The sequence below is a fragment of the Sceloporus occidentalis genome, unplaced genomic scaffold (genome assembly GCF_023333645.1).
Source record: "Sceloporus occidentalis isolate IW3139 unplaced genomic scaffold, rSceOcc1.0.p SCAF_125, whole genome shotgun sequence".
Classification (NCBI taxonomy): Eukaryota; Metazoa; Chordata; class Lepidosauria; order Squamata; family Phrynosomatidae; genus Sceloporus; species Sceloporus occidentalis.
In genome coordinates this window covers 1,772,529-1,799,079 of record NW_028317105.1, presented here as the reverse complement: position 1 = coordinate 1,799,079, position 26,551 = coordinate 1,772,529, and the positions used below count along the sequence as shown (strand labels likewise).

Below are 26,551 nucleotides of genomic sequence, written 5' to 3'. Positions count from 1 at the left end.
AGTTGTGTACGCGTATTGTGTAGATGTCCCCCGCCGGCCCCGCAAGACACACGGGAGTCTCCTCTGGTAAGTCGGGGGGGGGGCAGAGTGGCAGCATATCTCGGGGGGGAGGAGGAGGACAGTGGCAGCATATCTCGGGGGGGGGAGGACAGTGGCAGCATATCTCAAGGGGGCAGGAGGACAGTGGCAGCATATCTCGGGGGGGAGTGGCAGCATATCTCGGGGGGGGGACAGAGTGGCAGCATGTTTTTTGGTGCTTTTTTAAAGAAAAAAACTTTGTTCTGCGGTATCGATATTGTGTATTGTACATTATCTGGGAAATATATACGAGCGGGACCCTCTTTACCTAGTTTGGTCAGACCCTTTGATTATATGTACTGTATAAATAAATTAATAAAAACAGTAATAATAATAATAATAATATGTATATTGTGTGTATATTGGGGTGCTGTTATTTGGTTTATCAGCTGTATTGAAATGCAATATACAAGATCAGTGATTGCAGGTGATTCTTCTGTTATTGTCCTAACAAATCAGTCAATGCCCAATGCCTGGGGGGCAACTTCTCCCTAGGCTTCTCTAAAATAATTGAAAGCCGGTTCCACTTGGAGCAGCCCACCGAACGAAGGAGAAGGAGCACAGTGGGTGTCACATAACACATCGTTTTCCCCCGAGGTAATAAGTAAACGGTACATGCGAGGCGAGGCTGTGAGGTGTGTGATGTGATTGATAGAGTAAGGTGTGACGGCATGAGTGTGACATAGAGCATTGTTTACAGTGAGAGGTTAGGGGGGCCTCGATCCACTAAGCTGTAACAGCCCCCCAAAATGGCCCAAAGGTACTAGCCCCTGGTTGTTACCAAGCCTTTTCTTACCCGTGCCCTCTATGCTGTGGTTCTTCACCTAGGCTGTAAACCAACTCTACTTGGTCTCTTGAATAAAGAGACATCATAAGCTAACCCCAACTCATAAGTAAGTAAATGGCTGCACCCCTCACAAGCTTGCGAACACCGCAAAAGAAGAAGTTAAAGCAAATGCACGTGTAATGACGTAATCAATTCCTTTGTGATGATGAATGAATGTCAGGAGGGCATGGGCCATTCTTTCCCAATATATAGAACTCCTGGATAAGAAAAAAAAAAATGTTGAAAAATCTATAGTAAAGCAGATGCTAAATCGCAGATCTGAGCACAAAGCAAACCTCTGTATCACTTATCTACCGCAATACAGATGTGTCAACAGGAGCGGAGAGAAAAATCGAAAGCCATTTCATTGAAAAGTGAATATCATTTTGCTGCTTCTCTACACTTTGTAAGTATATATATATATATAGATATATATATATATATATATCGCATACACTTATCAGATCCCCTCCGACTGTAGTTCAATACCCTTTGCTGTCACTATTAAACGAAGATTCAACACCAAAGTAGTCTGATTTTATTGCTAAAATTTATCATAATATAACGGTATTAGAGTTTCATCTGTACAATAATGTTGTCAGCATTGCTTTTTCGCACAGCGGGAGAAGACAAAGCTTTTGGGGGAAAAAAATGTTTCTTAGAAAAAAAACCGAGACGCAAAACATTATCTTTTTGAAACACAATGTTTGCTTCTTGAATAATAAGCGTATTGTCTGGGCCTTGAATACGCACTGCTATTTTCTACAGGACTCTAAGCATGTTCTCAGATTAAAACTTTCACGAAAATTTGCTAACCCGGATATTTTTAGAGAAAAATTATTAAAATATTAAAATTGTATAATAAATGTACTTTTTCCACCTAATCCTGAATGTAAATCCCAAAACAGCAGGCAAGAGGAGATTAATATTTAAATATAGTGACATATTTACCAAGGGCAGTGCCCCAGCTACTCCCTCCACAGAGGATTTCCTCTCTGCAGACCTCTGGGATATGATGTCATATCCTTATATATGATGTATACTGTATATGATGTCATATCCTTATATATGATGTATACTGTATATGTTGTGATATCCTTATATATGATGTATATAGTATATGATGTCATATATATATATATATATATATATATATATATATATGTATGTTGTGTATATATATATAAACCTGTTAAGACTATAGGAAACATGGTAATAACACTGTATTTCAGTGTATTTTGCGTCAATGTATTATATAATTAAACCCAGTTTAACCCTTCTCAGTTGCTTCCTTTCGGTGGGAATTTATGCCTAGTTCTGAAGCCGGATGAGAACCATTTGGCACATCTGGCCTTGTTTTTTTCTTGATGTAAATCTCAAACCTTAATCAGTCGTCGGTCTCGTCTTAGATTCAGGAGCCATATGTCTATCCCGTGCATATTTAAACTCTATCACTGTATTAACTTCTACCACTTCTGCTGGAAGGGTGTTCCATTTATCTACCACGCTCTTAGTAAAATAAAATTTCCATACATCACAACTAAGCCTTTTACCCTCTAGTTTCAGATTATGACCTCTTGTTTTAACATTTCTCCTCCTTTGAAATAAACTTCCCTTCTGTAATTTGTTAAGTCTGTTTATGTATCCTAGGTATGTATTCTATTACTAGACATATCTCAGCTACACTATTCCATGCCAGTGGTCGAGATGAAAATTACAGTGCCATTCTTCGAATCTCATTATCTGTCGGCCCACCTGAAGAGTCAGACTTTGTCCGAAGATGCTATCGCTAGTAAACATTACATATTCCGACTGTAGAAGCTTTTGCATAATTCACAAAAAAAAAGATCCAAGTATTTTGATGTTCATACAACATTCCATACAAGAACTTTTACGCAGAAAATCAAAGACTTTATCACTTTTTACAAGATGGGTTTTCATCTTGGACGGGCTGCGTAATAAATATTACATTTTAAAATAGTTTATAGCCGCAGGATAGAACTGAATAAAAAGTGATGAAGGTTTGAAAACAGAAAAAAATAAATATAAAAAAATGCAAATAGGCTTTAGCTTGCATTGAGGATAAAACAGAAAAAAATGGGCATTATACAAAAAAATTGATAACCTTTATGATCACTGCTACCCAACCAACTGAAAAGCATATGTTAGGAGACACATATTAGGTAAGCCACCTCTTCAAGAATTTGTCTCTTCAAGTAGTTAACTAGTTATATACTAGCCTATCATAATATTTTTTATATATGTATTATATATATATTATAATATATATATATATATATATTATAATATATATATATTAGATATAATAATATATATATATTATAATATATACATATATATATATTATATATATTATAATATAAATAAGGAAGGGGGGGACAACAGCTATCTCCCTCATTTGGTTTATAAGGGTTCAGTGGACCGTTCATTTTTTAATTTTTTTTAAATAAAATTATAATTTTTTTTAATATTTAATTTTCATTTAACTTGCACATCCACGTTTGGAGTTCACAAAATTTAAATTTGCATGCCCTGGCAAATAACTTGTATATTAATGAATATACAAACTGTTTTTAAAGGGCATGCAATTTAATTGGAGTCTGCTCAGTGGAGTTAACCCTAAACTTGACTGATCACTTGACCTCTTAAGTGAATAGACCTAACAGACTTGAAAACTAAACCAAAGCGTCTGTCTTTGGCAACGCAAGTCTTTATTGTCACCAATTCCAACTCCATGAGTTCAAGAATGTTTTTAATACTGCATGTTACGTTATTACAAGTTTAACTCTTTAAGTTCATACATAACAAATGCAAGCATGTGTGTGTGATAGGATATTAACGTCTACACGCTCTGGGACAGCAGAGAATGTGTTTGTTGCATTTCTCACATCTGCCACCAGATGTCAGTATCTGCAGAACTCTGGAATGACTTTAATAAAACTTTAATGATTCCACACTAGTGCTAAGACATGGTGAAGTGACCTTGGATTTTGTCATCTTACAGATAAGAGTTTGCATGTGACCTTTTAAATCTGGCAAAACAAAGCTTTTGGACTTTTTCTGAGCTGAATTAAAATGATGTGATTCAAGTGATACACAGCTGACAATAACAAGAACACTGCAAGGGTTTCTTTTTCCTTATTCATTATCCCACTGCGCAAAACCAAAAAAATAATACTATGGAAAAACATCAACCTTTATTTAGGATCGTGATATAAAATATATGAATATAAATAAAACAGTATTTGAAAGCCTAGGACCCAAAAATGATCTTTGTCCAAGCACATACATTTGTACAAAAGTGCAGGTAGCGGTAAATAAATGGAACAGTCTCCTAGCCGAAGTGGTAGAGGCTAATACAGTGAGGGAATTTAAACATGCATGGGATAGGAGAATGGCTTCCGAATCTATGACGAGTCCAAGGACAGATTAGGGTTTGATTCTTTACAGCAGAAAAAAGAATAGGGAAATGAAATTAGCCAAATGGGTTTGATCGCCACCAAATTCTATGTCTCTATGTTTTTAAAATGTTATTGTCAGGAGCCTGTTTAGTATTGGGTGACACATATTTTAAAACTCCCAAATTAACCCTTAGACTGTCAAAGTAACAAACCATTATACAACCTTCTGGTATTTAGTGGGTTAAACCATTATAATAATTATTCACAAAAATAATTCCCATCCTTTTTAAATGACGTGAAACATGGATATGTAAAAATGTTACATTAAATATTAATAGATTAAATCAGATGTAGTTTATTTTGGCTTGTTTGAAAAAAATAAAACAAATCATATCTAGGAAATTGGGTAAATATTTTTTATGCTCGACTAAACATAAATTAAAATGTGCTAGCAATGAAATCTCTTCCAAGGGTGATTATTATTTGCATTATATAAGACGCTTTAACGATTGGATGTTTTGCAGTTCAGTGCTATCAGCAGTCAAACTAGTGGAAAAAGTAGTGGGCAGACATTGGGGTAAATTCAATAAAGGGGGTATTGACTGGAGTGATGTGTTTTCGACTCCTTGACTTCAATGTACATTGCGAAGAGCCGATCCCAGTGAGGTTCTGATGGAAGAGCTTGACAGGTCCTGTATGATGTAAAGTTAAAGAAGTGAGAGTTCTCCAGTCTCCTCAACCACTGAATTATACTTTATACAGGGCCATTGTAAGTCTGCATGTTGGTGTAACCAGCTAGTGTTGGGCCTTTACAATGAAAAGGCAAGTGAGGGACCTGAAACCACAATTCTCCTGCAAACGAATGAATAAATCCCATTGATGGTCTGGCCTGTGCACTCAGATACAAGGAGATCCTAGAAGTGGTTGTAAGGTTGAGAAGACCTGGATTGAATCGTCTGTCTGGATCACTTTTGTTCATCGTGTAATGTCAATGGTGATCCAGATACAAGCCTGAAAAAGTTTTCCATTTGCATGTGTTATTTGTGGGCTATCACAGTATTACTGTGTCTGTGTAAGCCAATGCGCATGTTGTCTGCTGAATGCAGAAGAGCTGAGGCTGGCGCGATACTTGGGGCATGTATAGGTGGATCTCCATTTGGAAGATAGTACTTGTATGTATAACGTACCTATAAATATGTCACTGTGTACTGCACCTACAGCATTAACTAAAATAAATAAAGCATGCAGACCTAAAATGTCCTACTTCGTCTTATGTCATCAGGGTTTATTTTATTAACCCTCAACAAACCCGGAGAGTATAGAAGTCTCACACAATCCCAGCTCATAGGATTGAATTGGAGCTGAAAAAAAGTTAAGGCTGAAGGTAGAAAATTGTATTATATTATACAATATAAGCTTTCACTTGTCATTTAACATTTTGAAAACATGAACCATCCATCCAATTTCGCACAGGTAATTATTTTTAATCATAATTAAAACATAAGTCTGGAACAGCTGTCTAATGGTGTGCAAAGGATCTTTCACGTCAAGTTTGCATGATGGTTCATTTAATGCAGTTTAACGCCTCTCCGGTGTCATGGAATAGCGTATCTTTGGTACCATAGTTGTGCAAACACTGTCCGGCATTCTCCATGAAGTGTCTAATTTTTAATTTGTGGTTGGGTTTCCAAATGAAAATGGGGGGAAAAAATGGCCTCAACATAGTATATTAGTAATAGCATGGCGATTATGTTGCCACATACCCATCAATTTGTTAGCATTATGCCATCACGCTCAAAAAGGTTTGCACTTGAGCATTGAAAAGGTTAACTACATGAAGGTCTCGCACTTCAGCATTCACTACACACAGGAACAGGCGAAAAAGAGAGATTATTGCTTAGTGGTGCCATGAGCGTTAGTTACAATGTGTCGTGCTACACTGTATCCAGTGTGATGGCAGGGGAGGCTGCCTGCTCGATGAGAGCTCTTATACCATATCTGACACTAAAGAGCCAGCGATTCCATCTTCTACTGTCAGAGGAGAGACCCGACGTTGGAAAACAGCTTTCTGCCTGTAGAAAACAGCTCTGTAGAGCCAGTCAGGGTGTGCATCTGACAACTGGCTTGCCAAAAAAAACAAAGTAAGGGGCCATGTGGACTACCACCTCCGCACAGTAACAAACACTTACTCTAACACATGTTCACTCACCTGGAATGCAACATGACCTTTTTTCGGACCAACTGCGGAGTTACTACTGCTGTGTTTCATTGAGCGACATGATGGCCCCCACTTCTGTGAGCGGGCCAGCCCCAAATTGGGTCTCAGACTGACCTTGTTTGTAGAATTTGGAGACAATGGTCTTCCTACCCCCTGGGCCAGCCAGTCATCTTGAACATTGGAGTGGAATTCTAGTTGTATCACTAGCGTGATATCAAGAACCTGAGCAATGGGAGATAGAAGTGTGTTCCACGAAACCCTGGGACCATAAATCATACAAGACAAAGTCTTTATTGGCATCTGGCGCCTATGCTTCTGTGTTGTAATGTACAAATTAGCATTTCCAGGAAGTAGCAGAAGACTTTGTGGCCAGGAATTAGAAATAGTCTCAGTTTAAATAATAAGTCTGAACTGCTACAGTAGTGCAAAAGCTAACATTTTGTTGTATTTGCTACAGAATAGGATTTTCACCATGCCACGGGATGCTTTAACTGCGGGTCCATTTTTTACTGTGATTTCCATGATTACAGGTAAAAGAAACAACTGGAGGTATTGGAGAGCTCACTGGGGTATAGGTTTATTATAGCGTACATTTTCATTACGCTATCCTTGAGAAAACACTGGTTATTTATTAAAGATTTCTTGGGTCAAAAGTATAGTTTATTCAATCAGTTAACACATGAAACCTCTTCATTGCTAACGAGGCAATACAGAGCCCAGTCTTTTAGTGCCATTGGCGTTAAAGTGCAAGGGCCTCTTAGTCCTCCCCAGTCCGGCCCTGGGAACTAAGATACAGTACTCTGTACATATTGTTCACATCATTGTATTTAAATTTTTTTATTCTTGCAGGTAGTAAATAGTATTTCCTGAAAGGCTTTGCAAAACATCTATAACCACTTAGCCAACACACATCACTTTTTCCCATGTTTGTGGAACCTCCGACACATGAAGTGGCTTGCGGAACACACTTTTGTTTTTTATTTTACAACTGTCTAGTAAATTATCCACCAGAACCTACAGTTTCTCTGGAAAAACTTGGTTTACAAAATAAGAAGCCCGTTGTCACATGGCGTTTTTGTTCGCCCAAGTCAATACCGCATTTTGCGGTAAAAAAAACAAAACAGTTTTGAATGGCGTCTTCTGCAGTCCCTGCATGGCCAACAAAAAACAAATGAGGGACCAAACGTAACCGGGAATTGTAAGAATGAAGAGAACTGGAAGAATTTACTCAACCGCAAGATGATTCCAGGATAATTGTTACTGACTGTTCCTGCTTGTATCTTTCCTGCAGTCCGGATAAACGCATTGAAGCACTTGCACTATTAATGTACAGATTTTTTTTGCTAATGGAGAATTATTGGAACTTATGTCAACTTCAATTATACTTTTTCTTATTTCAGTACTCAATAAGTAATAGTTTAAACTGGGAAATGCCCAGTGTCCTGTCAACCTCCCTGTACCAGCATTTATCCAAAACAATAATTCTATGTCTGCTGGCCCCGACATACAAATTACCTGCTAGACCATTTGCCATGCCACAGCGTCCCTGATTGCCTCTGAATCCTAAATTCTAAAGGAAAACGACACATAGAAGAAATTTTCACACAAAAAGAAGTTGATATGTTTTCCCTATAGGATAAAATATTATTTTAAAAAAGGATGGAAAAAGGAGGGACTTGCTGGCAGCTTAGGTCAGGTTGTAGGCCACACCATACAAACTGTTACTTGCACAATTGTCTGAAGAAATATATAGATATAGATAGATATATATATATATATATATATATATATATATATATATATATATATATATATAGTAGTAGAAGTATTATTGAACACTCATCTACAGACACCAGAAGGCTTGTTTTTCCCTCAGAAATCTCATGGTCCTGCCACAACCACAAGGGATTCTGGGAAGGCGCATGCAAATAAGGTCAACAATAATCACCTTTTGCCTCTATATCCACTTTATACATGGATCCCTTGAAAGTAATTGCCTGCTGTACAGGACAGCCTTTCGACAAAACTCGGGTAAGAGGTTTGACAGCTGTTTCGTCCTTAATGGGACTCGTCAGCATGAGGAATCCATGTATAAAGTGGATATAGAGGCAAAAGGTGATTATTGTTGATCTTATTTGCATGTGCCTACCCAGAATCCCTTGTGGTTGTGGAAGCACCGTGAGATTTCTGAGGGAAAAACAACCCTTCTGGCTTGTCTGGTGTCTGTAGATGAGTGTTTAATAATGCTTCTATATACCCTCTTAATTTTAGTGGAAAGGATTTCCATCACCTTTACCCACTATAACTTATGTAATGGTATATATAGAGGGAGTCTGTGGGTGTGTACTAATGTATGTTGTTACATAGAAGTGTTGCATGTGAGCACATGGTGTGGTGCTGCTTCTTGGTTTTTTGGCTAAGGTCAAGTGTTGTACCCTATTGGAAAGCATGGAGCCTGAGGTGTTAAATTGCCTTGATAGTATGTTCTCCACTGGTGGCCTTTTTGCACTTTCTTCTCCTTACATCTTCTGGTCTTGGAGTTAAGAACTTTATTTTTGAACCTGGCTAGGCCAGAAATGGCCTGCCCTTATTTATTTTAATTTATACATTCACTACGTTTTTACACGTGTGCCTATTAATTTGTTTTTGGACTTCATGGTTTCTTTGAGGCCACGTTCATGTTTTTGATTTACGATTTTGTACCACGCTTTTTGGATCACTGTTTTTCTTTTGAGGCAGTGAAGCCTAAAGGGGGCTACTCCCTTGCGGGGGTGCCCTGAAGGCTAGAGGGGTCTCACCCTTCGGGGGGGGGGATTTGTCTGGGTTCCACTTGTGGGATTCCAGAATCGTATTCTGGGCTTCCGATGCCTCACGGCACGGAACAGCACCAAAGGAGCATGCACGTCGGGCTCCAAAAAAAATAAATATGGTGTGGTACTGTATGGCATGTCTGCGCATGAATGTATGGTGTTAGTGCTTGTGAGTATATGATGTGTGTGTTTTTTGCTGTACGGTGTTAAAGTGTGTAAGGGTATGTTTGTGTATAGCTGTTATTATGAGTGTATGTGTGTTGGTATTAGCATGTGTGTGTGGGTGGTTGCCAGTGCATGATGTTATTGTGAGTTTGTGTGTCACCATATGTTGTTGTAGTGTGAGAGGTGAGCCTAGGAATAGTGGTGCCTGGGAGCAAAAGAAGAGGAGCAGGAGAAAGAATGTGTATGTATGAAGTGTACAGAGTAATAGGGGGCCCTGAAGAAATACAGCACCCAGGCCCCACAGACCCTAGGCTTGCCCCTGTTTTCATAAAGTGTGTTTATGGGACGATCTTAAGACAGAGTGATGGATGGAACAATGAGATGGACATAGACATACCTGGGACGTACATTATTTAAAGATACACTTAATTGAGGCACCTGGATTCAAACAAGGATATCAACATACTGGAAACAAAAGCACCAATTATTAATCTTCGATACAATCCTGGCAGTGTAGCATTGAAAGAAGTCAGTTCCTAGACTGTGTGCCCCTAAGATTTTGTCACTTAACCCTGAGACCTTGAGACTCAGGGTCAAACCCTGAGAGTTCCCAGCTATGGAGGGGACCCAGGCATTAAGCCTCTACTGAGCCCCAAGACTTCTGATGGTCCTGTGACAGATTCAAATAAGTAGCATGAATTTATGCCCTATATGTTTTGGAGGAGCACCCATTACTTACTGTTCCCTGATTTTTTACAATTATTCTTCCCCTTGGTAATGGGAGATAACGTTAACGAATGGTAGACAAGTCTTATTAGGCTCTAAGATTGCAATACCATTTTTTTCCAATCATAACATGTATTATTAAAATAAATTCTAGTATGACAAAGCTTATACTCAAAAGATAGAGTAACTAAACAGAAAATATATGAAATCTTCCTGCAAATATATTCATATATATATACCCGATATATTTCATATATTCCAAAGTCTGAGCTTGTAAATAGTATAGCAGTGACTTAAGGCAATGACAATGTACATAAATAGCACCATGCACTGATTTATTACGGTATATAGAAAGCTTGCTTCTCATCAAAACAGCCTATTTTTTCTTGTAGGGTTATTTTTTATTTTTCATAGAAATCTGATTTCAATGTTATCTATATAGGACCAGCGGCAATGTAGCCCTGTGGAGATCACTAACTAAATAATAGGGGACCTAAGACCATATTTAATGCATCAAACAATTCCTATCAATCCATCTATCTCGGTTTACTGTTTATTCTCTGTCACCTTAACAGACCTTTAAAACTTATGAAATACAAATATGTCCAAAGCAATACTATGTTCACTTTCTGCTGCTGTATAAAATCCAAGAACATTGCACATGTATTCATGGACCAAAGTAGTAGATAAGACAATTATAATAATCTTGTTCTTTAAAGATCTCCTTTAATACCTTTCTTGTCTTTTTATAGCCTTTACAAGGCTTTACTAAGACAAACAATTTAACAAGATATTTAAAATACAAATTCTCTGGGTTTGACCCGGCGACTCAAGGTGAAATGCTGCTTTTCCAGGTCTCCGGGTCACTCGCCTCCTTCTCCAGGCAGGGGAGTGGCATTTACCTATGCCCACTCACCAACTTTAATGCCACACCCTTTCCAGCGGTTAGCCCCACCCATGCAAAACTAACTATGCCCCTCGTGGGTGGATAGTCCTGCCCCTCATGAAGCCACTCCCACAGAAGAAGGAGAAATCAGAGCAGCCTAGATTGAGCAATTCGCAGGTATAATGATTACATGCTCTCTCTCAAACATTGATTGCATGACATGTAATTAATCCTTTAAAGGGTTAATCTTCTATAACTCTGAAAAGAACCAATGTATAGGCCTTTTCGAGCGGGATTATTATAATAGCTCAGATGTAATATTAATAATAATATATAATCAACCTTTAATTAACATTTAACCTCCCTTAATCCAGACTTCTGCTGTGATCTATAAAAAAAAAGTTACAATTATTTAAATAAAACATTCAGCAGCCAACCAGAAAAAAAGAATGAGTCAGATGTTAGGAAATTGTAAGTTCTAATCAAAAGAAGCATAATGAAACTGATGATAGATCCATTTAAATGTAAAAAGCAAAACAGTGATGTAATAAAATCGATCAGCTATTCAGTCATTCTGCACAGTTAAAGTCACGATCGCATCCCCCACTCGGTTCACACCTTACCTGCCACTAGATAACGTCTTCAGACTCTCTTCACACGTGTAACGCAAGTCTTATTGAAGTTTGTGTTAATGTAAAGCAGGAGTGCAATGTTCCATGAGAATCGCTAGAGTCAAATTAATTGCTAGCATTTAACTCCCAGTAACACAGAGCGTGCGACTTCAGTGCCAAATCACAAATCTTACTCTGCATTGAGTTAAAGAGAGCGTTCTGTGCATCCAACCTAGTGCTATCACTTTAAGTAGGAAAAAATCACTCCAAACACAAAAAAACATGTCTGTGCCAGAATACCGAACTTAAAATCAATCCTATTCAAATTGCATCTTCCTGTTTTACTGTATATGGCACAGATTTATTTTAAAACATCAACATATTTTATGATGAAAAACAGTTTTGTTTTTTTTTAAAATGCAGTAAAATGACCGCTTAGATCTGTATTGAGGCACCACGCGCTAACACCCAAGTCAGCACATGAGTCAAATCCATTGTCCACGGGTTTATTTACCAAAGAAATGCAATCACATATATACAGAAACATAGACTATGACGGCAGACAAGAGCCATTCAGCCGATCTAGCCTACTCTAAAGACTCAGACGCGTACCACATGCCTATCCCATGCATGCTTACATTCCTTTACTGTATTAGCCCCTACCTTCTGATGGGAGGCTGTTCCATTTATCTACCACCCTATCAGTAAAATTAAACTTCCTTACATCTAAACCGCTGATTAACCCATGTAGATTATGACCTCTTCTTCTAACATTTGGTTTCTGTACTTTGGTAAATCATTTTATGTATAGATTAGAAGATAAGGAGCATTCTACTAGATGCAGGAGCCCTATCCTGGAGGACCATCGCTCCTCGCTTAAAAGGAGATGGGCAACCCTTTCAGAATCCGGACTCGAGAAGAGGTGGGAAGACATAATTGGTGTGCTAATCGCATTTACAACACTGTATAGACCAATCCAGAAAGGGATAACAAGAACATGGTTACATAGCAGTTATGTCCCATCCCCTGATTGGTCCAGGAAGCCTCTATATATTCTGTCCTTTCTACACCATTCATGATATGAATCCAAAGTTATTTTTCATGAACTACATTTTTCCAATTAACATTATTTAACAAGTTTTGAGCAGCTCAAACTCCACTCAAGTAAAAATGAACATGAAAAACATACCTAATCTATTTTTCATTGGAAATACTTTTAAGCTCTCATTAAATCATATTTTATAAATGTCCAGTATGAATATTTCATTTCTGTCTGATGGGCACATTTCAAAACACTGTCTTACATCTCTCTGACTCCATAGTGTAACATTTCGGACCGAGAGAACATAGACGAGTGAAGTCCCGATGAGAGTATATCTTTAGCACCTTGTTATGATGTCACACATTTGTGAGCAACCTAAAGGCAATACTCTAAAAGCATCTCTGGAAAAGTCGAATAATCAGAAAATGTAATTTTAGGTAAAAAGACATATGTATACATATAAAACACATGTACAATTTTTGAAAAAGACATAAATGTAAATTTAATTTTAACATTTTTTGCATTTTTGTACTGGTAATTTATAATATTGTAGTATCGATAATTTGATTGGTGTAGATTTTTGGGGAAATTTAAATACTTTTTAAATACATCATTTTGAGGCCAGAAGTCTTATTCGTGAGACTGTTGCTTGAAAGCAAAAATACCTTAAATTTCTGTATAATAGGACCCAGTGGACACTTATGAGAGCAAATCATTTCTGACTATAAAAATAATGATTATTTATGAGATTGTCCCCTGAAAGCAAAAACACATCAAATTTAGAGGGGAAAACCCAAGAAACAAACCTGAATTTTAATCTGGGGTTCCTTAGAGTTTTATTGAAGTCCTCCATATTTTTGTTCAGTAAATCTAATAAAAAGAACTTTAAGAAAATGCAAAATATGCATATCTGATAATACCGTACCAGTGGAAAACCATTTTAGAACAAGTGACATCAGTATAAGTGTCCAAATCGGGGCACTTGTATTGGGGTGTTTTTGCAGAGGTTTTGTCAACTGCCCATCTTACCTGAGGAGCCTTCAGGGGCTTTAGAGCATCATGAGGAGGCCATGTGGGAGCTTCAATGGAGATCTGTTCTGCAACAGCATGGACCTTGGACCTTGGGCTGACCAAGGTAGATCAGAGGGTCTCCCCCATGATCCCCACTGCCCACAAAAGTATTATAGTGGGACCGTGGCCATAAATTAGCACTGTACTGCAAAAAATGGGACTGTTGGGAGATATGAACTCCAAGCACCCATTTCTTGCTTCTATGAATGGTCACATTGTTAGAAAATCCAGGGGCCCCTAGGCTAAGGATATTTATTGGGCAGAGAGTAATTTGCATTTAATAAGGAAAGCGTTTATAATTTTAATTCATATAAAAAAAAAATTTTGACCTGCTTTTTCGGCTAACATATCTTCCCTGGTACCAAAGTTAAAAAAAAAAAGAGCTCGATACTAAAATATTAATCAAATGGCACATTTGTTAATTTTCTCTAATGTCATTTAAGTAAAAAAAAAAAGTTAAAATATATTGGTCTGAAAATTATGCTAAAGAACATAGATTAATAGCTATCAAAAGTCTGTAACTAATTATTAAAACTAGGCTACTTTTTTAAATTAATCTTCCTAGGGTTATATTTATAGAGATATTTCGCAATTAAATCTAAAATAAATGATTGATATATTCAGTTTTTCTTATGAGAAGTGTTGGAGGAGCGGCATTAATTACCTTACCTGACGTGTTAGACTGTGAGAGTAATAATTTCAGTACTTATTTGAAAAAATGTTCATTTTTACATTTGAGGTAGTTATTAAAATTACTTAAAAGTTTTGCTTTCTGCTGCTGATCAATGCCACCCACTACACCCATACATATGGCTAAAAAAGGTACAAAGAAGCTATAAGGAAAATGGCCAGAGCGCCAAATACCAAACCTATTACTAAAATATACACATAAATAGTGGATATAGAGGCAAAAGGTGATTATTGTTGACCTTATTTGCATGTGCCTACCCAGAATCCCTTGTGGCAGCACCATGAGATTACTGAGGGGAAAAAAACAAGCCTTCTGGCTTGTCTGGTGTTTGTGGATGAGTGTGTAATAATGTTTCTACTACCCCCTTAATTTTAAGTGGAAGGGTTTCCCATCACCTTTACTCACCATAACTTATGTAATGGTATTTCTCGTGCTACCCCAAGCCTCAAGTATTAAGCCAGTATCACAATCTCCTGCTGATGAGTTTTATTAAGCAGAAAATGGTTACTGTGTCTCTTGTTTCAGTTATGTGTGAAGGCTGTCTTGTATAAGAGGCAACTTCTTTCAAGGGGTCCATGTATAAAGTGGCTATAGAGGCAGAAAGTGACCGCTATTGATTGTATTTGCATGCATTTACCCAGAATCCCTTGTGGTTGTGGCAGCACCATGAGATTTCTGAGGGAAAAACAAGTCTTGTCTGGTGCCTGTAGGTGAGTGTTTAATAATACTTCTAATTTTAAGTGGAAAGGTTTTCCATCACCTTTACCCACCATAACTTTTGTGAATAACATACATGAAAGAGCTAAGAAGCATTGGTGCCGGTCTTTGGCCAAAAACAAGGTCACTCCTGACAACGAGGTACCCCATATGAGGTGAGAAAAACAGTAGTACTGAGTACCTGTTGGATACTTAGTCAAGTGAATATATGTAATGGGAAGTGTGCCAATCTTAAATACTTTAATTGACCCCTCTAATAGTAAGATCAGAGCCAAAAACCTTTTCTATAGCATTCAACCTATCTGTAGCTCCTTCTTATGTCACATGACTAAATGCTTACACCCAGACAATATAGACGGGTTAAATTCTGATTTGATGGAGTGCATTAAAGTATTTACTTTCAAAAGTTTTAAAAGTATCCAAAACGTTCAAGTAGTAAGAGTTTAAGATAGATAAAAGTGTTTTCCGCTGTAAGTGTGCGTATTCTCAAGTCTGTAAACATGTTTCTTTTTTTTGATCACGTCTTAAAAAACTAAACTCTATCTTTTTGAGTTCCAATAACCTTCTGCCATATCCGCACACCTGCTGTTTCCTAATGATTACACGTGGTAATAAGGAAGAAGGAGCAACAGAGGTGAGAAATTGCAAAAGAGTAAAAACACTAATCAGAAAAAGCATCACAGATTTTTTTTTTCTTTTAAAGAAGAAGAATATTTTAATGGTAGGAATTTAGCGTACATACAATAAGATGTCAGATGTGTTAATAATGTGTATTAACGTAATTACTAGGTTAAAATTGTGTGTGTATCACCACAATCTGTAAAGCTTTTGAGTTGAAATAACCCCTAGGTATAGTAAGCCTGACATCGATATACTGTGTCACCCTTCTGATGTCACAGCCTTGCAGACTAAAAGCTGCGATCGGTATCTCCCTGTGCTGTCCATATACTCTATAACCGACTATCCATCCATATATCCGTATCCAATCACACTCAGATGTATAATTTTAATTACCTATCATTATTTTAATGGCTGGCCAATCAGCTTGCGTTATATGCCCAATGAAGGTTCCATACTGATATAAAAGATTTACAGTTTTAGCTGAAAATGCACATTTTCGTTTCGATATTTGTTGGGAAATATAGGTGAACTCTACACGTTACATTTTTGAGCCACAGGGGATGTTTTATATCACAAATCTAGAATTCAAACTTTTTTTTGGTGTAGACCTAAACATTGACAGCCATCTTGGTTCTGTTTTCGTCGAAGACATTCTAGGACTAATTAGAATTCTCTCGTTGAACGTAAAACATCAGTAATGAATCTAGACGCAGTTTGCTTTGCAGTTTGTTGTAATCCCTACAGATTACGCAATACAGCCTTCATTGCATTCACGCAGAATCTATCCTTCCACGACTGTCAATTTATTACATTTTTTCATGCGTTGAATATTCATGCGCTGATTTATTAGTTCTGTGTTTCTCACGGTGTAGAATTGGGTGGAATGCGGCAACGTGACTCTACGCCCAGCATTTAAATTGATTCTGACAAACCATCAGTGAATGGACGCTAATGATATAACGGGACAATCACCTTTACTTACTTTTACATACCTTTACTCAGATACTGCTGGGTCTATTGTTATAATGAATGTCATTAGAGAACATAAAGGGCTTAATATATTATATATAAATCGCAATGTAAAATTAAATGAGGGATTCTAATCATTTATGAAGTTTTAATTGTGATCCCTTCTGTTATCTTTCATCATTTTGTATAGAATTATTTATTATAAAATGACTGTACCACCGTGGCATATATTATCTGCGGGAGTAGCTTCAGGAAGGCATGAGGCTAAGGGGAGGTTTAAACCCAGACATCTTTTAATGAGAGGGAAGTAGGCAGGAAACAGAGATAAAGTGGGTGGGAGTGGGCGGGGAGTGGGTGGAGCATGGATACAGAGTGGGTGTGCTTAAATGCCTGGAGAAAGAAGAAACTGACCCGGAGACCCAGGGAAGCAGAGCTTTAACCAGAGACTACAATTACGTATACTAGACTTGGGCACCAGGGGGCTCTTCGTGTTCGTCTTCGTGCTCGTCTTCGGCAAAAAAAAGAACTTCGTATTCCGCGAATATTCGCCTGGTCCTGTCTTCTCTTCGGGCGAATATTCGCGGACATTCTTCGTGCTCGGGTTTTCTTCGTTTTCCCCGGTTAAGGGGTTAAAACGGGGTTAAAGCCGCTCTGGCGCCAGGAGTTTAAATGTCCGTATGAGCAACTCTATTGGTCGTCAGCAGGGGGCTCGTCTGCCATTGGTTGATGGCAGACGAGCCCCCTGCTGGCGACCAATAGGGTCGCTCGTACAGACTGTTATACTCCTGGTGCCGTAATTGTCCGGCAGATCCCGCTGGTCTCCCTGTTCTATAATTTATTAACTGATAGAACAGGGAGACCAGTGGGATCTGCCGGGTAAGTTACAGCATTGGGGTTTTAAAAGTCTGCACGAGCGACTCTGTTGGTCGCTCGTGCAGACTTTTAAAACCCCAATGCTACAACTTACCCGGCACATCCCACTGGTCTCCCTCCCTGTTCAATTAATTAAATGTCCGTACGAGCGAACAATAAAGTCGCTCGTACGGACATTTAACTCTGTACAGGGAGGGAGACCAGTGGCATCGGCAGGGTAAGTTGCAGCATTGGGGTTTTAAAACCCCAATGCTGCAACTTGCCCTGCCGATGCCACTGGTCTTTAACTAATTGAACAGGGAGGGAGACCGATGCCACTGGTCTCCCTCCCTGTTCAATTAGTTAGTCCGTGCCGGGTTAAATGTCCGTACGAGCGACCAATAAAGTCGCTCGTACGGACATTTAACTCTGTACAGGGAGGGAGACCAGTGGCATCGGCAGGGTAAGTTGCAGCATTGGGGTTTTAAAACCCCAATGCTGCAACTTGCCCTGCCGATGCCACTGGTCTTTAACTAATTGAACAGGGAGGGAGACCGATGCCACTGGTCTCCCTCCCTGTTCAATTAGTTAGTCTGTGCCGGGTTAAATGTCCGTACGAGCGACCAATAAAGTCGCTCGTACGGACATTTAACTAATTGAACAGGGAGGGAGACCAGTGGCATCGGCACTGCCGATGCCACTGGTCTCCCTCCCTGTTCAATTAGTTAGGGGTTAACCTTTTTTTAAAGGGTTAAGGGGCCGTGCAAGTGAGCCTATTGGTCGCTTGCACGGCCCTTTAACCTATGGATTTCTGCTCCCGTTAACCCCTTCGATGCTGTGTTAACGCAGCATCGAAGGGGTTAACGGGAGCGGAAATCCATAGGTTCGCTGTCAGGGGCTACAAAGACCGTGCGAGTGAGCCTATTGGTCACCTGCAGGGTCTTTCTCTGGCATCAACCAATTGGTTGATGCCAGAGGAGGTCCCTGTAGGCGACCAATAGGCTCATTCGCACTGCCCTGTAACCCGTGACGGCGAACCTGCGGATTTCCACTTCCGGGAACTGCCGCGATGCCGCGATGCCGCGAAGACAAGACAAGGTAAGATGAAGGGGGGGAATGGTAGACGAAGACGAAGACAATCACGAAGATCTTCGTGGTGTGTGTCTTCGTCTTCGCCTACGTTTTACCGCCGCCGTCTTCTCTTCGGCGTGTCTTCGGAACGAACACGAAAACGCACTCTTCGTGTTCGTTTCCATGTTCGCCCGAAGACGAATGCACAAGTCTAACGTATACATTTTCAAATTTTACAGGTCTTTTTCTCTACATATATCTTTGTGATAAAAAGCCCAATCTGAAAAGAGCGAGGTTATAAACTAAAAAAAAAAAAAACATATCAACTTTTTGTACAAAATCGGTGGGAAATATTTTTATTTAAACATTTTTAAAAAGTCACACTTCTGGTTTTGATAAACGAACACCTTGTTTTATTTCCTAGCGCATTCGGTACTTCATCAGACATAACCACATGCAGCTAATTTTTAAATATCACTCGATAATCAAGCCATCGCAAAAATGTTTTTTAGCTGCGGAATGATTAAATAAAACGATAAAAAAAAGTAAAGCATCAGTCCAATACCCAAATAATTTCCAAACTGTTCTCTATGTATATCCATCTCACAATCATTATAAATGCCTAAAAATCATCATTATTATTATTATTTTATTTATATATTTTTTCAATATTTTTATTTTCACGGCGCTCTGGTCGCGTAACAAAAAATTGCAAAAAACCCATTTGCGCCCGAGTACGGCACTTTCCACATATGCTCATTAAAAAGTTAATGTAGGAACAACTTCTGTCAAATAGGGTAAAAAAAAAACGGTACTAATCTGTGAAGTTAGCGAGACTCTGTGCCAGAGGCTGCCGTATTGTATATAAAAAATAATAAATAACTACAGTGCATGACAGAGTAGGAGGAAAGTGCCACAGGGTTGCATTACAATGTTCAATCAGACAGTTGGGTCAGTTAATGTATGAGCTAAAGGCTGGCACATTAATCTTCCCTGCCGTCTGGAGATCCAGCAGCATCTAACACAAAGCGGACTTCTGCTGCTCAGCTAACCACAGAGATAGCGGAAAAAGATGTATTTTTTTAAAAATAAAATTATTATTTTGTAGCACACGACCCATAGTATTTTCCCCCACTGTGCGCCAAATGTTTATTTTTCCATCTCACACCGAGTCTATGGGGGGGGGGCTCTGAGGATAAAATCTCGCATGTTGACCTGGTGGCATGTATAATTGGAATACTAAGCTCTTTTGTATACTTCTGGGAATGGTTTATTTTTTATTTTTGCAGGGGGAAAAAAATCAGTGATTTTTTTAAACACAAGATGTGTTTTTGTCACGTTTTGCCAAAAAGAATTGTGCAGAGTTTGTTTTCGGTAATTCAGCTTCTTTTCGTGCCTACGACGCAGAAACATAGAATTAGACGGCAGATAGGAGCCATTTGGTCCGTCTGGTCTGCCCATGCATGTTTTAATTGTCTTACTGTATTAACATCTACCACTTCTGCTGGGAGGCTGTTTCACTTATCTACCACCCTCTCAGTAAAGTAAAACATTGTTACAATATAACATAATATTATATATATATATATATATACATCTCAGAGATTTTGATCTCTTGTGTGCATGCGCAGTAGCGCTGTAAGTTTGAGTGGCACTCCTAAGCTCCGCCCCCAGTGTCCTGATTCGCCCAGAAGTCGGGTGGTATGTAAATGACACATTTATTCACATCACTCACAGGAAAACAGTTGTAAAATAATGCAAAATAGAAAGAAATCTATGAAAAAGGGTAGTAAAAGAAATAGTAGAAAATCACGGATTAGGGCTTGAAGTGTAAAAAAAAAATACATGTTTTCACATAAAAAATAGACTTATTTTAATAACTGCCAAGTTCACAGTTCAAGCAGTTAGACAAAAGACTAGTGTTGATTAAGCAGCGGCAAGAATAGGTTGCAATGTAGAGATTACGCTGCTCACACCAGTTTACATGCAAATGAGCAAAAGTGATAGGTACGCAAAAAATTGAAAAAAGAGAAAAAATCTGCAGGTTTCTACGCATTGGCTTTTTTTATGGCAAAGATTGTATTACTAGGGAAGTTCATTTACATCGAAAGGTTAAAACAAATGTACTTTCTAAAAAGAATGAATGCAAACAACAAGATAATCATTTTATTATTGCATATATTACCGTATTTGCTCGATTATAAGGCGACCCCCCAAATCTTAATATTAATTTAGGAAAAAAAAGAAAAAGCCTGAATATAAGACGACCCTATAGGAAAAAAGTTTTACCAGTAAATGTTAATTCATTTAAACTATTTTTTTAATAAAAGCTATGATTGAGAAAAATATTTTGGTTTTATTTCCTTCTATCTTCCAACCTGCCCCCCAGTTATGCACATCTGCCCCAGAAATGCCTTATACCCCCTATATGCCACTGTGCCCCATGATATGCCTTTTAACCCTCTAAATGCCACTGTGCCCCATGATATGCCTTTTAACCCTATATGCCACTGTGCCCCATGATATGCCTTTTAACCCTATATGCCACTCTGGCACTTAGAGGGTTAAAAGGCATATTATGGGGAAGAGTGGCATATAGGGAGGTTTAAGGCATTTCAGGAGGCAGAGTGGCGTATAGAGGGTTAAAAAGGCATTTCTGGAGGCAGATTGGCATTAAGGGGGTTAAAAGGCATTTCACAGAGCACCGTGCCTCCAGAAATGCACCCCATTTAACACTCTGAGTCTCCTGTCATGTACCTGGGGCAGCGTGTAGACTCACGCTGCAGCTGGAAGGAGCTTCCCCAGCTGTCAGAGATCAGAGTTCCCTGCGCCGGTGCGGGGAACTCTGAAGTACCGGTAAGTGGGGCGGGAGGGGGAGAGACAGGAGGATCCAGGTCCCCTGCAGCTGCGGGGGATCTGGATCTTAGTCGTCTCATAGTCAGACTTTGAGGTCTGATTATAAGACGACCCCGATTATAAGACGAGGGGTATTTTTCAGAGCATTTGCTCTGAAAAAAACCTCGTCTTATAATCGAGCAAATACGGTATATATATATATATATATATATATATCGGTATGGAATGTGCATTTTGTTTTACTGTCATGTAAAGGACTACAGACAAAGAAAATACTCTTAATAAAGGATGTATTTGATTTTATTAAGTTGGAGCCTAAAAAGGTTCCTGAGAGGGGGGATTGTACAGGATTAGGGCTGTGGGGCCCACACACATCCTTTGACCACTTAGTGTTGGGTCAGGAAGCCCCAAACATGGGGGCAACATCACTGGTGGCATCAGTGATTCTACTACCGGCTACTCGTCAGCTTGATGGTAAATTAAAAATGGTTACACTCTTTCGACGGCACTTAAGAGAGGCAAGATGATAAAATGACATAAAGAAACAACAGGTGAGGAGGGACCTGCTCAAGGAGCTTACAATCTAGAGGTCCATCAGATAAAACCCACTTGGCCCTTCTAGTTTGTCTGTTTTTCCTGCTGCAAAGACTCAAACCTTAATCAGTCCTTAGTCTAGTTTTAGAGTCAGGAGCCGTATACCATGCATGTTTTAATTCCCTCACTGTACTAGCCTCTACCACTTCATTTGGGAGGCTGTTCTACTTATCTACATTCCTTCCCTTAAAGTAAAACCTCCTTAAACATTATTTTACTAATTTTACATTATGCCAGTCCAAATCAGCCCTTCTAGTGGTAGATGCTCAATGAGGTCACCCCTCAAAAATGTATGGTTAATAGGTGGGAAAAAAATGCTCATGTCCCCTTCAAATGTTCACATCAAAGAATTGATCGTCGCTATATAATAAAATTATTATTATTATTAATAATAATAATAATAATAACACTGCTGTCCATGGTCCTCAATATGTTTATTGACGTTTAATAGACGTTGTGCTGAATATAGGTCTTCGGAAAACCCATCCGTTGTGACATCCCCATTCCCACTGGATTACTCGCCATTAGATCAACGGCACCCTTGTTGTTTCTAATTACTTATTCATTTAAGATTGATAACTCATTATATCCCTTGTGCTCCTCTTAAAAAGCTACAAATAATAAAAAAAAATTAAAAAAATTATAAAAGTGATCCAAGTGACTTAGATTTGCTCTAGACCATGACATTTTTGTGAAAAAGCGGCAGAAAATAAAGATTAAAATTAGAATTAACTTTTGACTGGCTGCTCCATTTAATGTCCCTTAGATATTAAATTATTTGTCACTCGGTACAGAAAATCACAGCTTTTTGGGGTTTTATTTGCAGATATATGGGAAATAAGCCTTCTGTGGTCTATGAATATCCCCACGCAGAGCACGCACAAAATGATTTTTTTTCCCTTCATTCCTGCATCCAAAACTATAAAAGAAATTAGATTGCTCCAAATAACACGTTGCTTGTATGATTGACACAGGCAATCTCTCTCTTATTCAATGTTGGATTGAACTTCTTTTGATCGGTGACAGTGATCTCGTTTGGGCAAGAGTCCCTAACGTAGCAAACAATGTGTTAGAATTCAAGTGTGAAAGCAAAATGAACACCGAAAAATTATGTTAAAGTAGCTTGGCTCAGCAGTGGGATGGCAGCAGCAACAGAGGAAGCACAAGCAATATTCGAGGACTGACAAAGCAAAACTGTCAGACATTGTCACCTGGCTGGAATCAAAAGCCTGTCCGTTTCATGAGAAAAAATACCCGGTAACGCAAACAACAGCACAGATATAAAAAAAAATCTCTAAAATCTGAAATAAAAGATATTTCTTACATAGCGAAGGCAAAAATTGAGTAACGGTTTTAAATGGAGTAGCGAACTCTCTTCTATAATAAGTGGAGAATACGAGTATTCCCGTTAACTCTTGGGGCCTGACTCGGAGTCTCCGGGAGAGGAGCTGCTTCCTTGGGACTCCAGGTCTCTCCCCTGTTTCTCTCCCCAGGGTAGCTGTGTCCGGTGATGCCCATACCTGGGAACTTGTGGGCTTCAGCTACCCTTGTGGTCCTGCTGAGATTTCGGGAAACGCTCACTTTTAAAGGGGAAAATGGGCGGGGAGCCGGGCGTGTCAGGACCCCACTCCTGCGAACCGGGGGATTCAGATGTTGACCCAGAGAGCCAAAGAAGCAGCCATTCTTCTGGAGTTCTCTGGGTCAAACCTGGAGAGTTCCTAGGTGTGGTCATACCCGCTCCCCTCCCACTTCCAGCTAATTCAAGGCTATTTCGTACTAGCCGTGCCACTCAAGTGGCTAGGTCCGCCTCCACATAAAGCCACACCCCCTGAAGAGGGAGCGCTCCAAGTAGCCCACCCTGAGATGTTCCAAGATATGGAAATAAGACAGCAAAATAATGTGTCACAGTCTATAGATTTATTCTATGTCTCTTACACCACTACTGCACCCCAATAATACTGACGATATATATATATATATATATATATATATATATTGTGTATTCTCTCATCAATTCATTTAATTACACTATGATGAATAACTCAACGCAATGTTATTTTTAACACAATCCACAAAGTATATTTATAGGCGATGTATGAAGACATTTGGAGTTTGGGAAAACTTACTTTTTAAACTAAAAATTAATGAACAATGAAACTATATACTATTCGAAGCAATTTAAAAAAAAAATTGAGTGACTTATTGATATTACGGAACATTTTAATTAAGCCGTATCCAATAAGAAATGTTTTTTTATGGGTTATTTTTGGACAATGTGGCATTTAGTTCTTTGTAACAGCGATTTACTTCAGCTGGGGTATAATGCAATTAACTCTAAGGAAAGGTTAAAGGATAGATAAGTTTCTTTTTCCTTACACTTTTTAATTGTCATATGCTGCGAAACATTTTACCAATTATCATTAAACACCAAAGTGTAAATGAGAATAGCCAGCAATAGTGAAGGCTTTTTTCTTATCTCAGAGTTTATATACTTATAAATGGTTGAAATATAACACCATTAATTTGACCAGACAACTTTCTGTACTGACTTTAAACCCAAAGCATTTCTTATATTTTTTGTATTTTAGGTACTAACGTCTAATTTTACCCTGTTTCTTGCTACGTAGAACCAATGGGGGTATAATGAGCAGGGTAAGGGGGCAGTTCATAGATAACATTTGCAAGATTGGGTGGCCGGGACTGGACTTGGAAAGAAAAGCAGCCCTGTCGGCCATGATGTACATGTGGCCACTAGCCATTTGCATCTAGGTGCGGCAGCATACTGAAGGACATTAATAAAGGTAAGTGTGTGGCGCCATTGGCCACTGACCCACCGGGAACTACTTACCCAGCGCTGTATACAGTTATGTTGGTTGGCATTGACAAAAACCTGGTATTATCTCATTTTCCTGCAAAATAACTTTCTTTATCTTCAAACCGAGAGGCGGCCATTGTTGTCAGTCATGGGATATTACGGTGACTTTCCCAGCTCAATCACCACACTGAGATGATTCTTTATGGCAATGCTAATGAAGTCCGTTCCTCTATAGGCTTTCATTAGTGTGTACTGTTTGTTGATTAAAACCGAGCCATTCCATTGTTTATCACAGGAAGTATGATAAAGAGTTAGGGTTTTTGTCTAGTAGATTGGGCTAAGATAACAGATAGAGGTCATATAAATGGCTAATTTGCAGCTGTCTAAGAACATTACATTATGCAAAAACTAGAACTGTTCAAAATGCATTTTCAATCTAATACTAGTGATAAAAAGAAAAAAATAGTACTGAACAAGTAGTTGAAAAATCAAAATTCAATAAAGCCTATTAAGAAAAGGGAGCTAAATATATTAGTGAATATCATCTAGATCAATCATGAATACAAAATTATAATATGAAAGTACACTTATCGTTTGTACCTTGCAGCGCACGCCAGCAGGCGAAGTATTATTTGGTAAATTATTACCCAATGTGAGAGAAATTTCCAAAGATTGGTATCCTCAAGCTGACGCCATTTTTAGCTTAAACTCATGAAAATCTCAATACTGTAACGTAACATTGAAAAGCCCTGGGTGATCGATGACAAATTGCGTCTATTATAGATTTTAATTAGCTCACATATTTTTATTATTTAGATAATACCCATCTGTGAGCAATCAGTGGATTTATCATTGATGCTTCCCAACAGCTGCATGCTTTCCGTAAAGAAAACTGCATATTCTGATATGAATGAGTAAACAGACGTTGCACTATTGGAATATTCAATGAGATTGAGGACTGGATCCAAATAATTCCCTTAGTTTGCAGATAAAAAGTAGGGTTTTCATTCTATTGTTTCGTTTTAAAGGAACCTGCACGTAAAGCAATGATTGTGAAACTCATTGAACAACCAGTTGCCCTCTCCTCTTCTCCTCTACTTCGGTGGTATGTTAGGCTATTTAAAAGGCCAGGTTGGCATTGGTAGATCAGGAACAATCATGAATCCCATCATTAGAGGAGACTTTAATAAATGCACTTTGAGGCATATAATAGCTGAGAGGTCCCTTTAAATTGTAGTGAGGTCCCCATTGCAAATGCCCCTTTCCCTACCACCCAGCTATTTGCCGTGCAGGAGATGATTCATTCCAATGGGAGCACTTTCCTGTTTCTGATTGGAGGCTTACAGCAGCCAATCTGAGGCTCCAAATGTCCAACATGGAAGGAGGCAGGCCCGGACTGGCCATCGGGCACACCAGGCATTTTCCCGGTGGGCCGGATTGACGTAGGGGCTGATGGAGCTGCAGCTCCAGGCCCCTACCTTAAAATAGGCCCAGTCAGGACCAGACTGAG

General features: G+C 38.8%; 1 protein-coding gene across 1 annotated transcript in view; it reads right to left on the bottom strand.

Moving 5' to 3' along the window:
- The window catches only part of LOC149281989 (protocadherin-11 X-linked-like), a 349,492-nt gene that overhangs the window by 94,890 nt on the left and 228,051 nt on the right, over window positions 1-26,551 (bottom strand). Inside the window, exons 4-5 of the mRNA XM_089498744.1 lie at window positions 18,893-18,917; window positions 11,750-11,760 (exon numbers count right to left, since the gene is read on the bottom strand). Of these exons, the coding sequence (XP_089354870.1) occupies window positions 11,750-11,760; window positions 18,893-18,917 (36 nt within the window). The remainder of the gene's footprint in view (window positions 1-11,749; window positions 11,761-18,892; window positions 18,918-26,551) is intronic.